Here is a 24,736-nt window from a genome sequence, read left to right as displayed (position 1 = left end):
GTGCCTTCGTGTCTCCTGCTGACAAGGTCCTCGTTACCAGTCACAGAGTTGGCCACCATGAGAGCGGGAGCCGAAGTTGAGGTGACAAGAGAAGCGAAGGGCATTAGAATTTTTGCGGAATCGGTTGTTTCACTTCTGACTGGTGAGACGGACGACAGGGGGCCAACACTTCACCTCAGAATGACAGCTTGCTGCCGACCTTTATCTGCCACAAGGATCCTCTCCTCTCTTCCAGCCACCGGCACCCAGGTTTCTAGACCAGCTCTGTTCTTAGTGAAATTCACTGCTGAATCCTATGTTGCAATTCAGGATACAGCTGTTCAGCTTGTAACGTTTATCAGCCAGGCTTTCCCTTGGAAAGTTTGCCGCTGGACAGTCAGAGCAGTATTATTCATTCTTGTACGGCATGTACATTCTGTTTCTTGGGGGGGGCCTGTGAAGCTGGCCTCCTAAGGCTAATTGAGAAGGTTCAAATGCTTCTGAACCTAAGCTTATATTTCCTTCCCTCCTCCGGATAAGTTTTTCAATAAAGGATGCCACACACAGAGCTGTATACAAGTCCTGTGCTGTTAACCAGGGGCTTCCTTGTTCTCTAGTCTGTTGTGCTTTAGAGAACTTGTTGAATTTAAGAACAGTCTTCCTGTTTCCAGTACCTGTTCTGGTAACGGGTGAGGGACGAAGCTTAGTGAACTCTGGTTATTATATCCTTCTCCTGAGAGATGCGTGTAGGTGAGCTTTTGATGCCAAGGAGAATTTTTTTGACATGCCACCAGTGTGCTCCTGTTGACAGTGATGGCTTTTCAAAATCTTATTTGTCTTAATCAACAAATAAATATTTGAAGGAAGAGAGAAACAGAGAGGAAATAATGTCTTTGAGAACCTGAGGTAGCATTCGAGTTATATGAAAAACAGCAAAAAATAAAAAATAAGATTTATTCACTTAAGCATAGAAATCTCACTTCTATTTACCATGTGCAGAGATATGGAACTAATTTCAATAAATATGCGTAAGTTTGAGTATTGCCTGGTTTTCCATTGATAAAAAAATACTTTTATTTCCCAGAGAACTGTTCATCAGAAATATTTTTGCCCAACCTCTATTTTTGTGAAGTTATTAGTTGGATGTAACGAAAGAAACTTAAGGACAAAAGGGAATTGTGGGTGAGACACTTGTCTGTTGGACATTAGGTTTCTTTTTTTTTTAATTAATATTTATTGGAGTAGAGTTGATTTACAATGTTGTGTTAGTTTCAGGTGTACAGCAAAGTGAATCAGTTATACATATACATATATCCACTCTTTTTTAGATTCTTTTCCCACACAGGTCATTATAGAGTGAGCACTGAGTAGAGTTCCCTGTGCTATACAGTAGTCATTAGGTTTCTAGTCAGAGCCAATATTTCAGATGCTTTTTGCTTATGTCACTGTAATTGACAGAGATCTATAGGCCCCATAAAAAGTACTCTTCCTATTCACTTGGTGTAATTTGCTTCTAAGCAAGATTTTACATGTTGCAGAAATAATCACTTCTCCAGTGTAGTAATAGGACATTTTTTTCAGTGTTCTAATTGGTCTGTATCTTTCTTATAATAAAGTATTTATTATATATTTTTCCATGAGGATCCAGTTTAGAAATTATTTTCTCTACTTCAGTTACCATATATTTTTACTTTAAATCAGTTTGCTTTTTTTAAAAAGTGCAATTTTGAATCTTTATTGAACTCTTAAATCTTCTACACGGTACCTTTTATTTCACTAGTTATCACCTGTATTGTGACCTTTACCCATTTCTCTTTTCCCCATCCCCAAAGAACAGCCTTATTGCCTGACATGAAATCTAGTTGATGAGAGTTCATTCCTTAGTTCTAGTTCCAGCCCAAGCAAACTGTAATTTCTTTTGGTACATCTAGTATATTTAAGTACAATAGCAAAAATGTAGCGTGTCGTCCAGAGTTGCTGGCTTCCCTCCCTCCTTCCTCTTCCTCTCCCTCTCCTCCTTTCCCCTTTCCTCTCTCTCTCTCTCTCTCTCTCTCTCTCTCTCTCAATTTATTAAACTTTAAGAAAGGGGAAGAAACCAGATGACATTTTGTCAGTTAAACCTGCTAGTGAAAAATAAAGACAGCTGGAAATTGATGGCATTAAGTTTGCTTGAAACAAAATATTTAATGGCTTGAACTACATAATTTTTAGTCTTTCAACTCTAGAATTCTAACCTTGAAAATATATGTACTTGTGAAAATATTAGAAAAACGCAAAAAGGCTAAGGTTAGAAATTATTTTTAATTAGAACACTTGAAGTAACATATTAAGTTTGTTGTTTTTTTTAAGTTTCTTTCTAAACACTAGATAGGCATTTTCAATACTTGTTTTAATTGTCCATCATCTGAGTCTCCCGGCTAGAATGTACGATTCAGGAAGGCAACATTCTTTGGGTTTTTTTGTTGTTTTTGTTTTGTTTCGTTTTGTTTTGCTACACTCCACTGCCCAGAACCAAAACCTTTAAGCTATTTATTCAGTAGTTGTTGAATAAGATATTTTATTTTATATAATAATTTATAAATAACTGTTTTATAATAGACCTCAAAAACTCCCAGGTAAGACGTCTTCATTCCTTTTTCTATCCAAAGCACCCAAGTCCAGGCAACCCTACCTTCTCAGAGATTCGTTTTACTGTAATTCTATTTATGGCTTACAGGGTGCTCTTTTTACAGAGATGGGTAGCATTCCTGCTTTTTAGGTGTAGGAAGCCAAACCCTGTCTTAACGGCTTTCTATACTGATGAGCAAATTATTGGTAGAACTGGTATGTAACTTTGCCTCTGATTGCTTTTCTCTGCCCTCCCTGTCCTGGCAGATTTTCGCTGCTGCTTCAGCTCTGCTGTGCTTCTCTTCACCCGGCCTCTTCTCTCCTCCTTTCCTTCCTCTTCCTCTCTCGTTCCCTAACGCCACCCCCAGAGAAAACTTCTGCTTGCCAGTCTCACTTTCTTTAAATAAATCACTATTTAAAGGAATGGGAGAAATACTGCACTTAAGTTATATCTTAACTCATAGAAAAATTACTGTGAAACAATTATATTTTAAATATACTAGTCAAAACGCCTTTTATTGGTTAAAGACAGATTCTTCATTTTGCCCTTCCTTGTGAAAAATCAGACTGACATAAAGATATCAAAATAGAAAATAAAACACTTCTTCCTAAGAATTGCTGCTCTAGTTCTACTTGAATAATTATATGCCTCATTAGTAAACAGTGGGATGTATGTGAGCTTCTCATCCTTGTAACAGATACTGTGTTTCACTTCTGCTGTCATCTGTTCCTATTGGTGAAAACACAGCTGTCTCTTTTGCATCTCTTTGTGGGCCGGGTTGAAATTGACATTGTTACTGCCTTAGTGGGACAGCCTCTTTTTTTTTTTCTTTTAGTGTGTAGTATAGAATGAGCTTTGCTTCTTCCCTATTTCTGTATCTGTGACGTTTTTCTAAGAGGAAGTTGAAATGCTTTAAAATACATACTCATTGGTGATGTACAATAAATCTTACCTTCCACTCGATGCTGGTGGAGCATGTGTAATACCACCGAGATTAGATCTCTCACCTCCAAACCAAACTAGACCAACAACACCTCTCTTTGCAAACTACGCAGCTACAGTTTTGGCTGTTACAGTGACATAATTACAGAGGTGGTGTCTCTGTCATTGGTGCCGGTCCCTGGTACCTGGGGAGCCCTCTCTCCAACACCCCGTGTCTTCAGTTCTCTGAGTCCCCGGCTTCCATGTGTTCCCTTCCACTTCATCCTCACTGCTGCCCTGGCAAACTGGTCTCTGGTGATGTAATCATGGGCAAGGAGAGAGTATATTTGCTAGTAACAGATCTGAGAGGTTGGATGAAGAAATGGTGGACCAGAACAAAACTTTTCTGTCTAAGAACTTCGGGCAAAGCATTGCTAATTTGAAGCATCCTTTTGAGGTTAAGTCTGTGGGGGTGGAGAGGGACGGTGCTTTCAGCTTCCAAATAACCGTGTTAGTCGCCGTCTACGGTAGACCTCAAAAAGAACGATGTATTTAACCACAGTAAAAACGGGGGAGTGGGAGACTTAGAACTACACACACACACAAAAGAGCAACAGGCGGAGGAGGTGCTACAAGCTGGGAGAACAGCACCAGAACCCACCTGGAGAAGTAAAAGGTGGAGGTGGTGGAGGCTGGAGCTCCCATGAAAGTCGGGTGGGGTCTGTCTTGCTCTCTGATGTATTCCATCTTAATAAATAAACCTGGTATTTGGGAACGATATGTTGATTTTCTGTTCCTCTAAGTTCTGTCACTTCTGGCATTGGAGAGATTAGGTCTTATACAATGACATAGCACTGTGGTCATACCCGTAATGTCAAAAGTGTCTGAAACGAGTATTTCTGCCACCAAGTACTGCATTAATACCCACCTGGAAAGTAACAGTGAACGTTTGGGATGCCTCCTTATTTGAAAGACTTAAATAAAAAGCCAGAGCTGTATTATTTGATAAAGCATCTGAAGGAAAGATTTCTTTTGAAACCATGCTTATGTATGTGTGACTTTCTTCTGTTCCCTTTTTAGGTGGCGTCCTTGGCCGGGCCTGGAGGGCAAGTGGAAATAGAACAAAACTTTCTTAATAATAGGTTGAAGACAATCACTGCTTATTTTGGGAAACTGATCCGCAGATCAGCCTCTGAATCATAAGTGAGGTGACCAAAAGATCATAGCGGTCAGAACACTATTCACTTGGAATTTCTTCTCTGTATTCACTGATACTTTGTACCCATAGTCAAATGGGTATTTGTACCCCAATACACTTTTTCCCCACGTTGATGCAGTACCATCCGGAATTTACTTTTAAACATCCATTTATTTTATAAAGTTAGTGTTTCTTAAGTTTCTATTGAAAAAAATGTGAAATATATTTTGTAATATAGAAGTTTATATTCTTTTTCTATTAAAATGGCAGTGAAAGGAAGAAGAATATGTGTTGCGTAACTGTTCATCCAAAAGGTGTGTTCAGTCATTTTTAAAGTAGGTCAGAATTCAGGGACAGGGGACTCTTTCGCCACAGGGGATCTGGGATCTTTATCTTGTAATAATATGGGCATATTAAGCATGGTTTTGGCTGGGATAGAGCTGGTGGATTGAAATAAACTGGAAATTTTCCAGTAAGTATTAGAAAAAAATAACTGTTAAATAAAAAACAACTTTGTTGGAGAATGGAGCAGTGCTAACTTTAGTCTCTTGAAACTTTACAAAGTTTGCCTGATTGCCCTGCAATACCGCAGCAATTGAACTGATCATTAAGGATGGAAGTAATTTCTTATTATTTAATTTGCAACATCAAAATCTGTCGATGTTCTAGGTTTTTATACTTTTTCATCAGGTAGGATTAGTGTCTAACCCGTAAACTTGTCACCACTTTTTAAATAATGGCAGTGTTGGTCATTAACAGCTCTATACGTGGCCCTCAGCACTAGAATATGCTCACTTAGCCCCTTGGGGTGGGAGATGGAAGGGTAAAAGCAGATTTCCAAAATCACCAATTATTTTTTAGTTTTTGTCATTTAACTTTCATGCATATGCTTTTTTCCACAATACATTTTCTTGTATATTGTTAACATTAAAACTAATTTGTCTTCCTGAACATATGTGACCGTGTATAAGTAGAACAGGAAGCCTAACCAAGGTTAAAATATTCCTGCCCTCTAATGGCACAGATATAGCTGACTTGTAAAATGACTCATTTACAGATTAGTAGTGCTCAAAAGAACTTTATCTACTAAGCAACCCCCGTGTCCAAATAAAATCTTCCCGAGAAGCCAAATCCTGTTCTAGTCCAACTCGGTTTTATTTTCTTGTTAAATTATAAAACTTTTTAAAGACATTTTTATAAAAGTGAATATGTATTCCAACAGTTTAAATACAAAGTGAACACAGCACCCTCACCTTACCATCCGCCCCTGCCTTGAGCCCTTCCTCTCCATCCCCATCTCCCACACTTGCACTCCTTTTCCCAAAGGCAACCGCTATTGACACTTTGGTGTATATCCTTTAAGACACTTCTCTGCAGTATAAGCTTGTGCATACACAGTGGGATGGGGTGGGATTGGATTATATTATTTTGGCATTTGAGTTTTGTTTTTAATTTAATGTCTTACAAATTTTTCCACATCAATACGTATACATCTTCTAACAATCACATAATATAAATCTATGAGAATTTCTTTAACCGTTACCCAACTCTGAACACTTACATTGTTCCCAGTTTTTGCAATTGCAGATAGTACTATGGTGTATATTTTTAAGTAGAGTAGATTCCTAGAAGTGGAGTTTTCAAGTCAAAGTTCATGCTTATTTTTTTCTTTAATGTATATCATGTCACGTTGTCCTCCAAAAATGTATATTCTCACTAGCTATGCATGAAAGGGGCCGGTTTTCCCCACAGCCTCAAAAACATATCATATTTTTTCACTTCTTACTGTTACCAATCTGAACAAACAATAAACTTATTTTAATTTGCATGTCCTTATTACGAGTAAGGTGTGAGCAATTTTTCATATATTACCCAAATTGCACGTGTTAGGCATCTCATGTTGTCACCAAATGAATAGCTAACTGCTACATCATTTTCTATCAAGTGAACTAACACTTCTCCATTAATTTGTTTTATGTCTTTCAATAAAACTTCATCATTTTAATTGTATAAATCTTACATTTTTTTGCCAAGTATTTCACACCTTTTGTTTGATTTTTAATGGGGTCTTTTTTGTTGTTACATTTTCTAACAGGTGTATTGTATGTATGTAACAGTGCTTTTAATTTCTTCCTTGCATGCAGTCACCTTACAGAACTCTTTTTAATGGTTCTAATAGCTTTTCAGTTACTTCACTTTGATTTTCTAAATAGGCAGTCCCGACATCTGCCTGAGTCGTTCTCTTTGCCAATGTGTATACCTCTTCATTCTTATTCTCTTCCTATTGCATTGGTTAGGACGCCAGGAATGTTATGATAATGGCATTTTTTTACTTGCTTTTTATCTTACAATGAAAGATTAGAAGCATTTCTTTTGAATGTTATTGCAGCTTGCATTAAAATTAAAGATGCTGCTTTTCTTTCCTAGAGTTTTTTGGTCATATTTAATCTAATAAAGTACTAAATTACTTTTGAAATTTCCAGTTATTCAACCATATCTGCATTTTATCTTTAAATCCTGCTCTATCATAATGTATTATTTTAGTTCACTACTGGATTTCACTTGAAGAGTTTACTTTGTTTTGTCTTGTTTATGTTTGTTTTTTGTGCACCTTGCTTGGTTTTGGTGTCAGAGTTAGACTATTCAGGCAGAATGCTCTGGAAAGGGTTTTATTTTTTGTGTGTGCTAAATAACATTAATCTTTTCATTCGGGTTTTTAAAAAATGTCTTGATAAGTTTTTTTTTTTAACTTATAATTCCCTGGAAAACATCCATTTACTTAGATGTTTGTTCATGGTTTATTGATATAAAGTTAGTACATTTTCTCATATTTGCTTTCATTCCTTTTTTTTTTTTTAATGTTTATTTATTTGGTTGCATCGGGTCTCAGTTGTGGCAGGCGGGCTCCTTAGTTGCATTGCTTTCATTCTTTAACTTTTCATTCTTTAGTAATTACTGTCATAAAAAGGTTGAAAAACTAGCCCCAAAAATTTTCATACACTGTTTACTCTTCTTCCCAAATGTGAATATCTTATCTCAGACTCTTCATAAATGGACCCAGACAATTCTGGAGGAAATAGCAGAGGGATCTAAGGCAACATGAAATGCTCCCGTAGCCCTAGGGGTTAGGTCACATCCTAACCAGCCAGAGGCAAGACTTTAGCCCGGCCAATGCTTCCCAACCTGCAGACAGTTGTCTGCTACCATGATGCTGCTGCCACATCTGTGTCAGTATGTGCTGTTAGTTCTTTATTAACTCAGCTAATTTTTTAAAACAAAATTTATTTGAAAAAGAATTTCAAATACCGCCATAAATGAAAGATCACCATGCCTTTATGTATTAATATTTTCAAAGTTCATCCACTTACTTTCTAAATGCTACGTACCTGAGAAGCAGTGGACTGGATCGTGAGCGTAAGGATGACGAAGAGCCATTCCGTCCCTCAGGGAGCTGGCAAGTGTGACGTGGCCTGCTTGCTGTGCCGTGAAAGGCCGCCCTCTGGACAGCAGGGGGACACACAGGAGTTTTCCAGGTTAACCAGTTGGGACAAGACATTCCAAGAAAGGAAACAGCATCTAGAAGGCGCGAAGGCAAAAGAATGACGAGTATGTTTAGGCTTCGGCGAATGTCAGACTCCTGGAGAAGCTGCTGAAGAGTGAGCCAGCGTCCTGTGCCGAGTGAGGGCGCGCAGGCTGCTCTCCGAAAACAGCGCGGGCCTCGATTCTTGACACGCTGGGTACCAGCGACCGCAGCTTCCGAGCAGTGATGCATGTAAACGGCCTCTCAAGAAGCGGCAGCAACTGGAATGGTGCATGAAAACAGCTAAGTTTCTATCGGCGGCAGAGCACAGGCACTGCCAGAAGCGTGCTCTTGTGCGATGTTTGCCGTGCGCGTTCACAGGCCGCCTGAGTGCGCTCCGTGGTCCCGGGGAGGAGGCTTCTCCCACAGTCAGTGATGTGCACCCGGGCCGTGAGTGAGGGCCGCGGGGAGAGGCAGACCTGAGAGGTGTAGGAAGCAGAGCCCGCAGGGCGTCACCGCTCACTCGCTCCTCCCGATGGGCGCTCAGCTCCCAGAGTCCCCGTAAGACACACCCGTCTTTTTTCTGCACCAGAGAAGTGGGTTAATTCCCCAGCTTTGAATGGGGAAGGCGTTCTGTGACCAAGCAAGGTGCCTAGTGGAAATGCTGGAGAATATCGGTGGGAATCATCTAGAGGCACATGTGGATAGATACATGCTCAGTAGAAATATACGAGCCACAAGTGTAACTGTAAACTTTCTAGCAGCCACGTTGAGAAGAAGAAACAAAAGCGGGGTGGGGTGGATTGGGAGATTGGGGTTGACATACACGCACCACTATGTGTAAAATAGACAACTAATGAGAACCTGCTGTAGAGCACAGGGAGCTTTACGCAGTGTCTGTGATGACCTCAATGGGGAGGAAATCCAGGGAAGAGGGGATATATGTATACATATAGCTGATTCACTTTGCTGCACAGTAGGAACGGACACAACATTATAAAGCGATTATACTCCAGGGCTTCCCCAGTGGCGCGGTGGTTAAGAATCCGCCTGCCAATGCAGGGGATGCGGGTTCGAGCCCTGGTCCGGGAAGATCCCACATGCCGTGGAGCAACTAAGCCCGTGCGCCACAACTACTGAGCCCGTGTGCCACAACTACTGAAGCCCGCACGCCTGGAGCCCGTGCTCCGCAACAAGAGAAGCCGCCGCAATGAGAAGCCCACACACCGCAACCAAGAGTAGCCCGCGCTGGCCGCAACTGGAGAAAGCCCGTGCGCAGCAACGAAGACCCAACACAGCCAAAAATAAATTAATTTTTTTAAAAGCAATTATACTCCAAAAAAACCTAGATTACAAAGTCCTCAAAAAACAAAAATAAATAAAGGTAGAAACAAACAGGTGAAGTTAACTTTAATAGTATGTTTAACTATATTGAAAATATTATTTGAACTTGTAAATGATATAAAAAATTAATGAGACAGTTTACCTTTTTTCTTACTAAGTTTTCAACATCCAGCGTGTATTTTAAACTTAGAGTCCATCTCAGTCTGTACCAGCTACACTTCAAGCATTCGGTAGCCACATGTGGCTGGTTGCTAGTGGCGCCTGCCTCAACAGTGCAGATGTAGATTTCTGGAGAACAAAAAGAACACTTCTTTTCCATTGTGAGGCTTCTGGCAACTTATAATTCATTCTAAAATGCTTAGGAATTTATAGATTTCATCCTTAGGTGACAGGGAGCCAGAGGACTTTAAGCTGGAAAGTGAAATGACTAGACTTGCATTTGTCAGCACAGGACATGACACTGTGAAAGTCTTCCTCCTTCCAACTAGAAACACAGAGATCAGTCTTTTACAGTATTTCAGATAAGCAAGTACTCAGCAAGTCCTAAATTAACATTGTTCTTGTTTGATTGGCCCAACTGAAGTATATTCAAGACTTTTTTAATCCTTTAGATAATTAAGAATTATATAACTGAGATTAAAAATAGTAAATGTATGCACTGAAGGTTTTTGTTGTAACTGTGTCAGCCACTTGTTCCTGAGCCTAGACTGCCTGTGGATCTTGGATGAATTTGAATTCTTTCATGCCTGATAGCCTCTCCCTGGGAGGTAATGATTCCAAGAGATGTGGACCTGCATTCTGGGAAACCCCTTCTAAGGGACAGGAGAACCATTAACTCTCTTTTAAGACATATGCTTTCTTCATTCAAATTCATTTCTTTAAATGATTTTTCTAATAAATAAATAGAAAAAAAGCATCTGCACGTTAATTTACATGAGGAAATGCAGATAGTATGCAAACACAAAAAACAGATTTATTCCCTAATTATCATTTATTAAACAAATAAGAGTGCCAGGGACTGCTAGACTTTGGGGCTTCATAGCACCAATCAGTGCAGGCTTAAGATGACAGTTTACAGCTCATCAGTTAGCAGTTTAAAAATAGTAATAGCCAATGCTAGGCTGTGAGGATAAAATAGTTCCCTCATCCACTGGCTGTTCAACTTTAGCGCCTTCTGCAGAAGCAGGGGAATGGAATCTGAGGAACTCCAATCTGGGTCTTTTAAACCCAGAACCAACACTCAGTTCCTGAAGTGGAGTCAAGGGTCTCAGGTCAGCACCTGAATTAAAAATCCCTACACAAGTCAGTCCATGATAAGGGCAAGGTGGACTTGGAGTGTTTTAATTTAAGCTCTGCCTTGAAATTCCCTAAATTGCTCTGTGAAGTACAGTGTCCATGGCTTTGTGTCAATAACCCATGCGCTATCACAGAGGATATTATTAGTGGCTACCAACCTACCGGTCATTCCTAACGGGTCCTGAATTTCCCTGCCATGGTTTGTGTTGACGGCCCCTCGGCCCTGTTCTCAGGGTGGGCCCTGCGTAGCCAGAGCTAATCAGTATAGTCCCATCTGCCCTGTCACAGCAACTGGATCAGAAGTGTACACACAATCTAAGTCACTTCAATCAGCAGGAACGTAGGGCTTGCTGTATATCAGTGAGAAGATGTCAATAAACAAGAAGCTCTAGCCCTCGGGGTAGAGCAGCCATCTCACTGCCAGGGCTAAACCACGGCCAAGCATCTCTGGGCCCAGAGGCACCTGAAACCACATGGCCGATGAGCTCTACCTTAGTACTGAGTTCCACTGCATCAGCTTTGTTTCCTTGCAACTGAAAGCATCCTAACACAGAGTGGCCGTCGAGACTTGATCCATGAGACTGTGCCTGTCGGCAGCGAAGACCAAAAAACAACTAGCTGGAGCGACTCTACTGCTTCTGCCGTCAGCTGGAAAGAGTCCAGAAAAACATGATTAAAACAATAAATGAGGGCTTCCCTCGTGGCGCAGTGGTTGAGAGCCCGCCTGCCGATGCAGGGGACGCGGGTTCGTGCCCCGGTCCGGGAGGATCCCACGTGCCGCGGAGCGGCTGGGCCTGTGAGCCATGGCCGCTGAGCCTGCGCGTCTGGAGCCTGTGCTCCGCAACGAGAGAGGCCATGACAGTGAGAGGCCCGCGTACCGCAAACAAACAAACAAACAAAAAACAATAAATAAATAAATGAGAAAATGGAGGGGCCCACCAAAGGGGAAGGGGCTTCTGCCTTCTTCTCCTGACTACTCTTTCTTTAGAGGGGTGACTGCTATGCTGTAATGACCTCCCATTCTCCCTCTCTTAGGACAGTCATCCCTCTCCTTTGCCACTGTTTCCCTGTTCCAGAGTACCCTACCCTACTCCCCACGTGAAAAAACAAAGATGGTGTATTTTTAAAATGAAAAGGAAGAAAAGGGAGAAACGAAGAAGAGGTAGTGGAGCATGTGGGCACTCCTCACTCACGTGCAGAGTTCCTGGTGCCCCAGCTGCATTTCTAAATGTAAAACTGTGTATGATTTCACCTATGAGAGGTCCCTACAGTGGGCAGATTCATAGAGACAGAGTAGAAGGGTGGGTGCCAGGGGCTGGGAGGGGGCAGGAATGGGGAGTTATCGTTCAGTGGGAATGGAGTTTATGTTGGGGATAATGAGAAAGTTCTAGAGAAGGAGAGTGGCGTTGACTGCACAGCATGTGAAAACACTTAATGCCACTGAACTATACATTTTTTAAAACGGTAAACTGTATGTATCTTTTAGCACAATACAAAAGTATATATATATATAAATATACATTGTCACAGGTATGTAGTATTTATTACATAATTATACAGCTATAATTTTTTTTTTATTGCGGTACACGCGGGCCTCTCACTGTTGTGGCCTCTCTCGTTGCGGAGCACAGGCTCCGGATGCGCAGGCTCAGCGGCCATGGCTCACGGGCCCAGCCGCTCCGCGGCATGTGGAATCTTCCCGGACCGGGGCACGAACCCGCGTCCCCTGCATGGGCAGGCGGACTCTCACCCACTGCGCCACCAGGGAAGCCCCTACAGCTATAATTTTTACTGTGGCCTTACCTGTGTCACTTCCTCATCAAGCCATTTGCCAGCCCAGCCCTGGATTATCACGGGGAACCGACTAGAGGAAGTGCCTGCCGTCAGCATGAGGCATCCTCGGGGCGGGGACACATCCCCACAGGATTCACTCCAGCTGTGGTAAAACAAAGTAATGCAGGGCTCACAGTGGGCGGAAATGGTTCCAAATGCTCTGTGTGGATGAACTCATCCAACACAACAGCTCTGTGATTTTTGCAAAGCAAGAGGGCGAATTACTGGAAGACTGCAATTCACCAGTTTGAATCAGGTCAGAGGGCTTGGGGCCAGGGCCAGCCCTGGCTGTCTGGTACTTGGCCCTGGTGATCAGGGCAGGTGGCGACGGGCCCTGACTGTGAGCGGTGGGGTGTAGACTCTGGGTTGGTTGGTCTGCATTGAAAAGCCCCTCCTCGCATGGTGTTATCTCTCGGGACTGGCTATCTGGGCGGGGCAGACGCTCCAGGGTCAGCAAGGCCCCGGATGTCCAAGCATCCAAATACAGAAATAAATAAAAGAAAAAGGGTTATTACAGATGGGACAACAGGTCAGCAACCTGGCTTAAACCGATTGAAGGAAAAACATCTTTTTATAGTACCTGCAACTCTTCTGTAACTTTATTTTGAAATTTAAACAAAACAAGAGAGAATGATTTACAGGTGCGCCCACTTTCATTGCACTGGACTTCTGGGGGGCCAGGGGTGTCTTACGCTGCATCCCCCAAGGTGTCCAGAACATTCTAGCCTCTGGCATGTGTTGAACAAAAGAGCGTATGTAGTCATGAGCACACAGAAAGGTCTTGCTGGTTGCGTTTGGCAGGTGACCTCATCTGATGCTTCTGATGAGAGTTTCAGCAGGGGGTGCTCTGGCGTGGTCCACGGCCGGGCTCGAGTTCCGCCTAATTTGATGTGTTCTCCACGTGTGCCCGTCTGAAGCCCCTCCCAGACCCTTAGCAGATGGTTTGCTCTGTGCTGTGTTCCGGAAATGACACTTTTGACCACTTGGAAAAGAGATGGTCAGTTATCAGGAGCCACATCTGTATTAGGGTGTTGCTGCCTATTTCCTTGTGACTCTAGGATCAGGAACTGCCCCCAGACTGCACTGCACCATCCGTAGCTGGTGTAAATCTAGTAACCCACAGCCTTTCCCGATACCTACACACCACTTTCATAAATCTAGAGCTGTCTTTATGCCAGACCCAAGCATTTGAGTGAAGAGTTAAAACATTTCATCTGTTATTCAGATTTTTTTTTTTGGTGTAAATGAAATTGACCATTTGGATGTCCCCAGGACCCAGCTGTTGAGTATCATGCAGGCCGATCTTATGATCTTGGTATTCCTCTCTCATCACTTACCAGGATTCTAACCCCTAAAAGGAGGGAAAATCTTATCCCTCGGGCAAGTCATAGCACAAGCATTATCTTTATAGGCACTGTAAGAATGTGAAGTTAATTTTCCTCCTTTATAGGCACCAAAAGAATGTGAATTCGATAGAAATCTAGATGAGATTAGGCCCAGATGCCCGGCTCCTGGATCAGCGTTGCTTTCTCTGAGCTCTGCGGCAATGGGGAAGCCACAGCCTCCATCTGTTAGTGAGACAGCTGTCCCACGTGACCTGCGATGCTGTCATGTAGACACGGCCAAATGCTTAGCCTGTGTCGGTAGGATGGGGCTCTTAACTGCTCAGCCCCGTATGCCACATTCTCCTTGGGGAAGACCTGCGATGGATGTGTGGTTATAGTGGGGCAGATATTAGAATTCTCGTAATAGGGCCTGGGGATGCTGAATGGTCGAGTCGGCCTGGAGGTGACAAAGCCATTCCTCCCGTGTGTCAAGATGGTATCCTGTCTGAAGGGTCCCATCGTGATGGTCCGTTTGGTTACCTGTGCTTGAGGTGACTGTCTCCGACTGAAGATGAGAATTGAGCAGGAAGGCAGTGGGAGGCAGGGGACACAGTTAGAGAACTTTTGTCCCTGACGGCTGCAGAGGAGTAGGCCCGTCTCCTGGAGGGGCTCCTGGCGGGCTGGCGATAAGGCCATTGTTCGGCCATGGTGCTGAATGGAAATATAATGCCAGCCACATATATCACAACGTTCTAACGTTAACTTAGGTGAAAAGAAGGTGAAATTCAGCCTAACCGTATATTTATTTACCCCCCAGTATCCAAAATATTATCATTAAACACGTAATTGATACAAAAATTATTAAATGTATTTTGTACCTCTTTTTTGGTACTAAGGCTTTGAAACCACATGTGTGCGTTGCACAGAGAGCACATCTCAATTCGGACCTGCCCGTGTTTCTAGTTCTCTGTAGCCACGTCTCCGGGCTGCCCACTGGACAGCGACGCCCTGCAGACTCGCAGGGAGCTGAGTGGGTGGTCCCGGACCCCAGCTCGTCCTCTGCAAGCCGAGGTCCCTCAGCAGCACTGTCAGAAACCTGTTTCTTTCGGACCCTGACTGCAGATACTCTCTAAGTAGTTCCTTCTTTGGTTGCTCATCCCTTTGATTTATAAACGCCAGGCTGCTGTGTCACGTAGGCTAACTAAATCCTGGGGGTTCACTTGTTTGAACCCCTCATCCATCGGTATACTTAGAATAATGTAAAGAGAAGTGGCCTCGAGCTGAGGACAGAACGGTGGGTGACAGGGAATCACAGAGAGATGCTGGAGGAGGAGGCTGCCTGGAGGGTCCCGGCTGCCTGGCCCACTCCATGCCCTGCCTTCCAGCACTTTCTGTGCTGTGGCCAGGACAGCAGCAGAGCCAGGGCCCTAACAGGGGCTTGTATATGTGCGGCCTGCAGATCGATGGGAATGGAGGGAAGAGGGAATGAAATAAAAGGTGATAGAAGGTATAGATTAGAAACGTCAAGCTGCTGTTTGTAACTCAGCGCCTACAGAAGCCACTTGCCGTGATTGCCCTCCACGTGGTCCAAACGATAGAGTGTGTTGCAAACCTTTGGAAAGAAAAGAGACGAGTAGATCAATAATTGCTATAGAAGACACACACACACACACACACACACACCCGGCCGCGCAGGCCCACGCGGTGGGTGGCGGGATCCGGTGGCCTCTCAGTGGAAACACCCAGGATTATTATCATCGCCAGTAATGAAGGAAATAATTACACCCATCCGTTGGTTTGGGCAAAACTTTTGACACCCCTCTGGGAATCAAAAATAGTGTCATAGGTAACTGCACGTGTAAAAACAGAACATTGACAAAGTATGATCCTGTTGAGAAAGAAGAGCCTTTAGTCCACACTCGGCTGCAGATCAGGCACTCGACAGGGCGTCTTACTGCGTAAACGGTATGTAAAGGGCCCTGGGGAGCAGGCGTTGGGATTAGAGCGTTTCCCAGAGCACCTGCCGCGCAGAGCCAGCTCCTGGGCAGCCGCCTGCGCCCCGCCGGCCGGGGGCTCCCCGGGAGGAGGTTTCTCCAGCCTTGGGTTCCAGGGAACTCTCCGCCGTTTCCCTTCTGCCAGGAGCAGCAGGGCCTTCGCCCAGCGGGTCACAGTGGGGAGCTGGTAGGGGCGACCGGGAGACCCTGATGGGGGTTCCCTTGGGAGTCGTCCTGGGGCCTGAGGCCGCTGGCTGCGAGCAGGGGGTGCGGCGCAAAGGCACCCGGAGCCCGGCCTGTCTGGCTGCACGCCGGCCCTGGAGCCGCCGAGGCTCGGGGAGAGGAACCCGTGGGGGGCAGCTGGAGCTGCTACCGCACCCTCTCTACCTCTCCAGCCCTGCCCTGGATTCCTCCCCACTCGGCCCGGGCTGCTCCACGAGGGACCCTTCCTGAAGGTGCATTTCTGCCCAGTTCAGATGGGTGTGCCCCTCCAGATTGACGAACTAGCTTCCACCTCTCTCGGTGTAGAGCAGTCGGCACCCAGCGGGCATCAGCCCTCCCAGCCCTCCCACAGACCACCTGCTCCGGGGGCTCTGTTCACCCCCGGACGTTGGGGACCCAAAGACCATGCACCCTTCCCCACCTAGCTCGGCCTTGAAGGAACCAGCTCTTCATCAAAATAAGGTCTCCACGAGTTACAGGGTTCAGTGTGCCCAGAAAGTAAACAAATCGGGTTGGAGAGCCAGCCGCGTGGCACATTCCCGTGTGCAGCGTAGCTTTGGTGAGCGCCGCCTTAGACGATCAGGTTCGAGCTCTGATTAGGGAATATGGTGGACGCTTTCAGTGAGATGCTGGAGAGCAGTTGGGGAGTTTTGTTTTTTGTGTTTTCTTTTTGGGGTACGCGGGCCTCTCACTGCTGTGGCCTCTCCCGTTGCGGAGCACAGGTCCCGGACGCGCAGACTCAGCGGCCGTGGCTCACGGGCCCAGCCGCTCCGCGGCATGTGGAATCTTCCCGGACCGGGGCACGAACCCGCGTCCCCTGCATCGGCAGGCGGACTCTCAACCACTGCGCCACCAGGGAAGCCCGGGAGTTTTGTTTTTAAGAAACTTGCAAGGTCCTTCATATCGGGTCCTAGAGGTTGAAGCTTGGAATCTAGAAGGTAATTTAATAATAACCTAAATGGCTTTGTTCAGATTAGGAAGGAAACCCAGCCATACTGGGGCAGGGGCAACCACCTTGCTATTCCCTGCACGCAGGGAAGCGGGAGCAGCCCGGTGCTGGCTCGTCCAGCACTGCTTTCACTTTGCATCACCCCCCACCCGACCCCAGCAGGGAGGCGGTGTGTCACTAGGTCGTCCCTGTGCCCTGGGGGGTCCTGTGCTCTCATTCCAGGACCTGCCCCAAGGATGTCATTTTCATTCATTTTCCCAGACAGTTAACTAATTTATTGGAGAGTAGAAAAATCCCTTCCTTTAGCATATAAATCCTTCCTTGCTCTAGGTGTTTAGCAGCTCATGTGTTTAGCAGCTATTACTGTATTTACCGAGTTTTTTTTTAACATCTTTATTGGAGTATAATTGCTTTACAATGGTGTGTTAGTTTCTGCTGTATAACAAAGTGAATCAGCTATACATATACATACATCCCCATATCTCCTCCCTCTTGCGTCTCCCTCCCTCCCACCCTCCCTATCCCACCCCTCTAAGTGGTCACAAAGCACCGAGCTGATCTCCCTGTGCTATGCGGCTGCTTCCCACTAGCTATCTATTTTACATTTGGTAGTGTATATATGTCCATGCCACTCTCTCACTTTGTCACAGCTTACCCTTCCCCTTCTCCGTGTCCTCAAGTCCGTGCTCTAGTAGGTCTATGTCTTTATTCCCGTCTACCATATGACCCAGCAATCCCACTACTGGGCTTATACCCTGAGAAAACCATAATTCAAAAAGAGTCATGTACCAAAATGTTCATTGCAGCTCTATTTACAATAGCCAGGACATGGAAGCAACCTAAGTGTCCATCGACAGATGAATGCATAAAGAAGATGTGGCACATATACACAATGGAATATTACTCAGCCATAAAAAGAAATGAAATTGAGTTATTTGTAGTGAGGTGGATGGACCTAGAGTCTGTCATACAGAGTGAAGTAAGTCAGAAAGAGAAAAACAAATACCATATACTAACAAATATATATAGAATCTAAGGGAAAAAAAAAAAGGTCATGAAGAACCTAGGGGTAAGATGGGAATATTTACCGAGTTTTTGAGGAGGGGGAAGAGGGCTTTGCAGCCTCAAATAAAGACTGGCCGGACCCGGGAGAGCCGGCCTAGGTGCCCTCTGGGCTCCCCATAGATGGAGCAGAGTTAAGTCGGGAAACAGCCCTCCTGGCCGGGGTGCCTTGTCAGGTCTACAAAGAAGGGCCAGCTGGTCAGCCAGGAGGAAGACCAGGAAATGGAGAAGTGAGACCGTTTCAGCATCGTAGCTAAGTGCACAGCCTCCCTGACCCTGGCCGGAAAACCGCAAATGGAAAAAAAAAACAAAACTGCTCAGAGAAACCTTTGAGAGCTTGCAGTAAGTGCACTGTATTGGCACCACGTCTGGGTTCCCTCACCCGAATTCAAACAAACAAACAAAAACACTTTTCTTTTTCATTGCACAGCCCCTCTCCCAGGCTGGTCCAACGTTCTGTATCTCGCAAAGGGCTGAGTTGAAAAAAGCAAGAGTTGCAGATCCTCTTGGTTTCCAAAGAGGGTGAGTTTGGTGAATGCAGTCTAGCCACGCAGGGGACTGGGACCCCTCAGTCCATCAGCCTGGGCCCTGGAGCCGGACTGCTGCTCTGGTTCTGTGGGACCCAAGATGCGTGCTGGCTCTGAGCACCATGTTCTCGTCTGCACGAGGAGCCAATGGTGGCATTTCTCTCCCAGTCATCGTGAAGAGCAAATGAGATTAGGTCCAAGAAAACCACTTGGTAAAGCCTTCAAGCACTAGTTCAATCTTTGCTTAATTATTAACTAAAAGAATCACTCACATAGAAATGTCATATCTCCCCTGTACTAACTTTCCCCCTCTCGTTTCTCACTTCTTCTTTTTTCATAGAATCAAGTTACACATTTTGTTATTAGGTTAAGTCAATAAACATCTGGTGAGTTCTACAAGGACACTGAACTAAATAGGTTTGGGTTGAAGTGTCCTCAAGAACCATCTAGATGGGAAAAAACCCAAAAAACATAAACACAAGCTTTTCAATGGTACTCATGTCAAATTACAAAAGAACTTGGAAGAGGTCTCTCTCCCTAGTGCATGATTAATTACTGTGTTAGTTTGCTAAGGCTGTCATAAAGTACCACAGACTAGGGGCCTTAAACAGCAGAAATTCATTTTCTCACCGTTCCGGAGGCTGAAGGTCCAAGATCAAGGTGTTGGCCGTTTCTCCTGAGACCTCTCTCCTTGGCAAGTAGGTGGCTGTTTTCTCCCTGTGTCCTCACATGGTCTTTCCTCCATGTGTGTCTGTGTCCTAATCTCTTCTCATAAGGACACTAGTCCCTTTGGATTCAGACCCACTCTCATAATCTCATTTTACCGTAATCACCTCTTTAAGGACCCTGTCTCCAAATACAGTCATATCCTGAGGTTCTGAGAACTAGGGCTTCAACATATGAATTTTGGGGAACACAATTCAGCCCATAACGATGACCAAATAAAAGGCATACAATTACTAAATAAACAGCAAAGACTAGGGGTTCAAACGCTGCAGGGGATGAGCCACAAAGGGATTTCTTACAAAATCTCAGACCGATCCCAACATGCAGCTCTTTCTTTGGTTCTTTTGATGATGAGCTGCATGAAAATGTGTGCTATTTAAATCATTTATTATCTTCCAGTTAAATAAGTTCAGTAATTCCTCGTTTATTTTTCTTTTTTTCTTTTTTTTTTTTTAAGATTAATTTATTTTTGGCTGTGTTGGGTCTTTGTTGCTGCACGTAGGCTTTCTCGAGTTGTGGTGAGTGGGAGCTACTCTTCCTTGTGGTGCACAGGCTTCTCATTGCGGTGACTTCTCATGTTGCGGAGCACGGGCTCTAGGTGCGTGGGCTTCAGTAGTTGTGGCTCATGGGCTTAAGTAGTTGTGGCACGTGGGCTCAGTAGTTGTGGCTCACGGGCTCTAGAGCGCAGGTTCAGTAGTTGTGGTGCACGGGCCTAGTTGCTCCGCAGCATGTGGGATCTTCCCGGAGCAGGGCTCGAACCCATGTCCCTGCATAGGCAGGCGGATTCTTAACTGCTGAGCCACCAGGGAAGCCCCTCGTTTATTTTTCTGTCTACAGGATATTGTATCAAACATTCAAATCAAATTTAAAAGTTCAAATAATCATTTGAATAAATGACTACCTGTGAAAAAGAGTAAATAAGTTTATTGCAATTTAATTATTTTTATCTCTCCCCTCTCTCCCTTCCTTATTCCTTTGGAATGGGGAGGATCCAGCCTGTGGAGACTTTTGAAAGTCAGGAGGCCAAGGTAACACGGAGGTGGATGGTCAGTGCTGAGCCCAGGGGCAGGAGACATGGACAGAGACGTGGGGACATGAAGTCTCTTTATAGAGGGGATGGCCCTTAAACTGGGACCCTGTGTGGATCAGTAGATCAATAGCTCCAGGTCTACCTGGCTGTTGTAACAGCCCTTCTCCACTGAGCTTCACATAGTGTGTCTACACTACTTCTACGGAGTTTTTTGTAGTATTTCTCTAAGTGTATGTACCACAGTTGGTTTAACGATTCACTGTTTTTGGATATCTAGGCCATTTTCAGTCGTTACTCAAAAGAGCACTGCCGTGAATGTTTACGTTGTGAGTTGTATTTTGCCTTTAAATTCTTTCTCTCCTGAAGCCTGGCTCTTTTTAGTGTTACACGATCCGGACCTGAGATGGCATTGCTGCTTGCTTCTGGTGTTTAGTCTTCAGAGCTGGGTGGTTCATAACACTCTCTCTTTCTCTCCCAAGTCACACACACCAATGACTCGTTTCCTCCTAAGGGGATGCAAGGCAGAAGGAAGGAGCAATAAAATTAAAGGCTAACGCATCGCTGGAACCTGGAGCGGTTCAGGAAGCATCCAGAGACTTGTGAAGAAAAGCCTTTGGGAGTCCAGGCAGGATTTAAGCTTGTCACCGTGATCTCACCTGCTTTGCCACCAAAGTAAAACAGAGAATTGTGAGGAATTATTTCAACAACTCCTGCTACAATCTTGACTAATTTAGCTGGAGGCTTTAATTCCATTTTTCTAGTATCAATTTCAGCTTAGGGCTTATCCTAGAACAATTGTTTCTTCCCTTTTTGAATAAATATTTCAGAGACCGTTACGGGTTAGGGAGTGCCCATTAGGCACTTGGTTTACAGAAAAAAGATTATTTTTGTCATGGTTTTCCCCTTCGTTTGTATCAGTTCCTAAATATTTACAGATTAAATTCTGACTTATGGTACCGCTGGAAGATCAGAATTTGTCATATCAAAATGAAAGGATCTCTTGTTTTGTTTATTCATTTATGTTTGCTAAACTGAATGGAAGGGGAACCTCCCACTAATAGTGAAGCCCTGCCTCCCAGCCCCAAAGCGGCCAGAGGAAGTGTGCCAATGCACTGTGTTCTAACAGAACTTTATTTATAGACACAAGAACTTGAATTTCATTTTCATGTGTTATAAAATAAAATGCTTTTCTTCTTTTTAAAAACTATATTAAAATGTAATTTATAAATGTAAAAGCCACTCTTATCTGACAGGCCTTCCAGAAAAGATGTTGAGCCCTATTTGGCCTTGTGGGCCATAGTTTGCTGGCTTCCAACCCAGAATAACTGAGACATTTCCAACAGTCACCACGCCCTTTGGTTAGTCATGAGGAATTGAAGGCCAGTTGGTACCAGGTAAGTAAGATAAGGTATAGGGCCAGGGAATGGACCTTTCTCACTTTAAATATTTCTCAAAACTGGTCTGGCCGTCTGGAGATTCTCTGGATCAGCCACTCCCCAGCCCCACACCGAGTCCCTCCTACCCACCTCCCTGGCCCCGACCCCACTGCACTGGCTGCTTGCGGCAGGATGGCTTCCACCAAGGGCCACAACATGTTTTGAATGAAAAAACACCTGCTTACGATGCAAACCAGACTCAGAGGCAGAAAGCGTAGCAAATGAAATCTTTCCATCCAAGCAGGCTTTTCCGGTAGTGAAACTAAAAACGCAGCGGCACGTACTGATGAATCTGTTCTCACCCTTGTACCTGAGGGCACGCCGTGGTGAGCACACCTGGGAACCCCTCCACTGCGAGATGCCTGCTGCACAGGAGAAACCGGCAGACAGGTAGCTGTCCCGTGGATGTCTCACCAGTGCCCCCAGAAGTACCTTTAATGTCGAAGCTTAGGACTGTAAATCCTTTTCTAAAGAGTTGTTCAGGAAGGAGCAGCAGCCGTAGCCTGAATTTTCTTAGCACTTTCATAGCACTACGGCATCCTCATACTCGTTCTCATGTGTTGAGGCGATGCAGTGTCTGGAACAATGCCAGGTGCTCTCAGCCCTGTAACAACCCTCATATGTGCTCACATCCATTTTACAGTCAAAGCAAAGGAGGTTCAGCAAGACACTGGGCTATAAACACAGGTGTGAGTGACCTTATCTAAGACCTTATATATTAACCACTATACGCCACTGTCTCTTAATTTATCCTCCTGATTATTTTGTGAAGCCAGAATTGTTATTTCTATTTTAATGAGCACAGAGTCAGAGACGCTGAATGATTTGCCCAAACCTCATTAAGTTACCATCTTATGACCTCAAGCCCAAGATCAACACTTCTATGTGGTTAAAACAAAGTGATCGGGAAGGTGAGGATTTTAGGTTTAAAAACGAGAAGACAAAAACTCTAATATTCACGCCTCTAACTTCACTTATTTGCAAAATAAAAAAAACAAACCCCACAAAATTCTTAAGAAGGCAGTTTGAAAGCCTAAAATAAAAGGCTTCTCATTAACACCCTGACAAACACCTTTTTAAAAAAAGTTGATTAACTGAAATCTAACATTGTCTTAGTTTTAGGTGTACAACGTGATGGTCTGCTACATGTATATATTGTGAAATGATTACTGCACTAAGTTCCATCACCTCACAGAGATACAAACTTCTTTTCCTTGTGATGAGAACTTTTAAGCTCTTCTCTCTTAGCAACTTTCAAACGTGCAATACAGGATTATTACTGTAGTCACCGTGCTGTACAGGACTTATTTATCCCATAATTGCAAGGTTGTACCTTTTCACCATCTTCACCCACTTCACCTACCTCCACTAATTTTTTTAATTGGATTGTTTTTGTTTTCTATGGAGTTGTGTGTGTTCTTTATATCTATGGATATTAACTCCTTGTCAGATATATTATTTGCAAATATTTTCTCCCATTCTATAGATTTCCTTTTCGTTTTGTTGGTGATTTCCTTTGCTGTACAGAAGCTTATTAGTTTGATATAGTCCCACTGGTTTATTTTTGCTTTTGGTGTCAAATCCAAAGAAATCATTGCTAAGATCAATATCAAGGAGCTTACCCTGTGTTTTCTCCTAAGAGTATTATGGTTTCAGGTCTTATGTTTAAGTCTTTAATCCACTTTAGGTAACTTTTGTGTATGCTGTAAGATAGGGGTCCAGTTTTATTCAATGCACATGTGCAAAAATGTGGTTGCCCAGTTTTCCCAACACCATTTATTGAAGAGACTGTCCTTTTCACACTGTATATTCTTGACTCCTTTGTCATAAGTTAGTTGACCATATATGTGTGGTTTTATTCCTGGGTTCTTATTGTGTTCCATTGATCTGTGTGTCTGTGTTTATGCCAGTACCATACTGTTTTAATTACTGTAGCTCTGTAAACTGTTTGAAATCAGGAAGTGTGATACCTCCAGCTTTGTTTTTCTTTCTCAAGAAAGAAATCCCTTTGTTTACTTGGGGTCTTTTGTGGTTCCATACAAATTTTAGGATTGCTTGTTCTATTTCTGTGAAAAATGGCACTGGAATTTTGTTAGGGACTGCACTGAATCTTCAGATTGCTTTGGGTAGTATGGACATTTTAACAATGCCATTTCTTCCAATCATTAGCACAGAATATCTTTCCATTTATTTGTTTCTTCTTCAATTTCTTTTATCCATGTCTTATAGTTTTCAGTATACAGGTTTTTCACCTCCTTGGTTAAAGTTATTTCTAGGCATTTCATTCTTTTTGATGGAATTGTGAATGGGATTGTTTCCTTGATTTCTCTTTCTGATAGTTGTTATTCATGTATAGAGATGCAACAGATTTTTGCGTATTGATTTTGTATCCTGTAACTTTACTGAATTCACTTATTAGTTCTAACACTTTTCTTGGTGGAGTCTTCAGGGTTTTCTATATATAATACCAAGACATCTACAAATAGAGACAGTTTCACTTCTTCCTTCCTGATTTTATTTCTTCTTGCCTAGTTTCTCTGGCTAATACTTCCAGTACTATGTCAAATAAAAGTGGAGAGAGTGGGCATTCTTGTCTTGTTCTTGATCTTAGAGGAAAGGCGTTCAGCTTTTCATTGTTGAGTACTACGTTACCTGTGGCCTTGTCATTTATGGACTTTATTTTGTTGAGGTACATTTCTTCTATGCCCAGTTTGTTGACAGTTTTTATTGTGACAACCGTCTTTGATTCCTCATTTTTCCTCAAGA

General features: G+C 43.7%; 1 protein-coding gene across 1 annotated transcript in view; it reads left to right on the top strand.

Moving 5' to 3' along the window:
* Window positions 1-6,459, top strand: part of TGS1 (trimethylguanosine synthase 1) — a 37,115-nt gene extending 30,656 nt beyond the window's left edge. Inside the window, exon 13 of the mRNA XM_082674799.1 lies at window positions 4,589-6,459. Coding sequence (XP_082530925.1) covers window positions 4,589-4,711 — 123 coding nt within the window. The 3' untranslated portion in view covers window positions 4,712-6,459. The remainder of the gene's footprint in view (window positions 1-4,588) is intronic.
* Window positions 6,460-24,736: the final 18,277 nt, after the last annotated feature.

Source organism: Grampus griseus (assembly GCF_964374135.1).
Source record: "Grampus griseus genome assembly, chromosome: 17".
Classification (NCBI taxonomy): domain Eukaryota; kingdom Metazoa; phylum Chordata; class Mammalia; order Artiodactyla; family Delphinidae; genus Grampus; species Grampus griseus.
The sequence above is the reverse complement of the archived record's forward strand: the minus strand, read 5'-3'. Positions and strand labels throughout refer to the sequence as shown.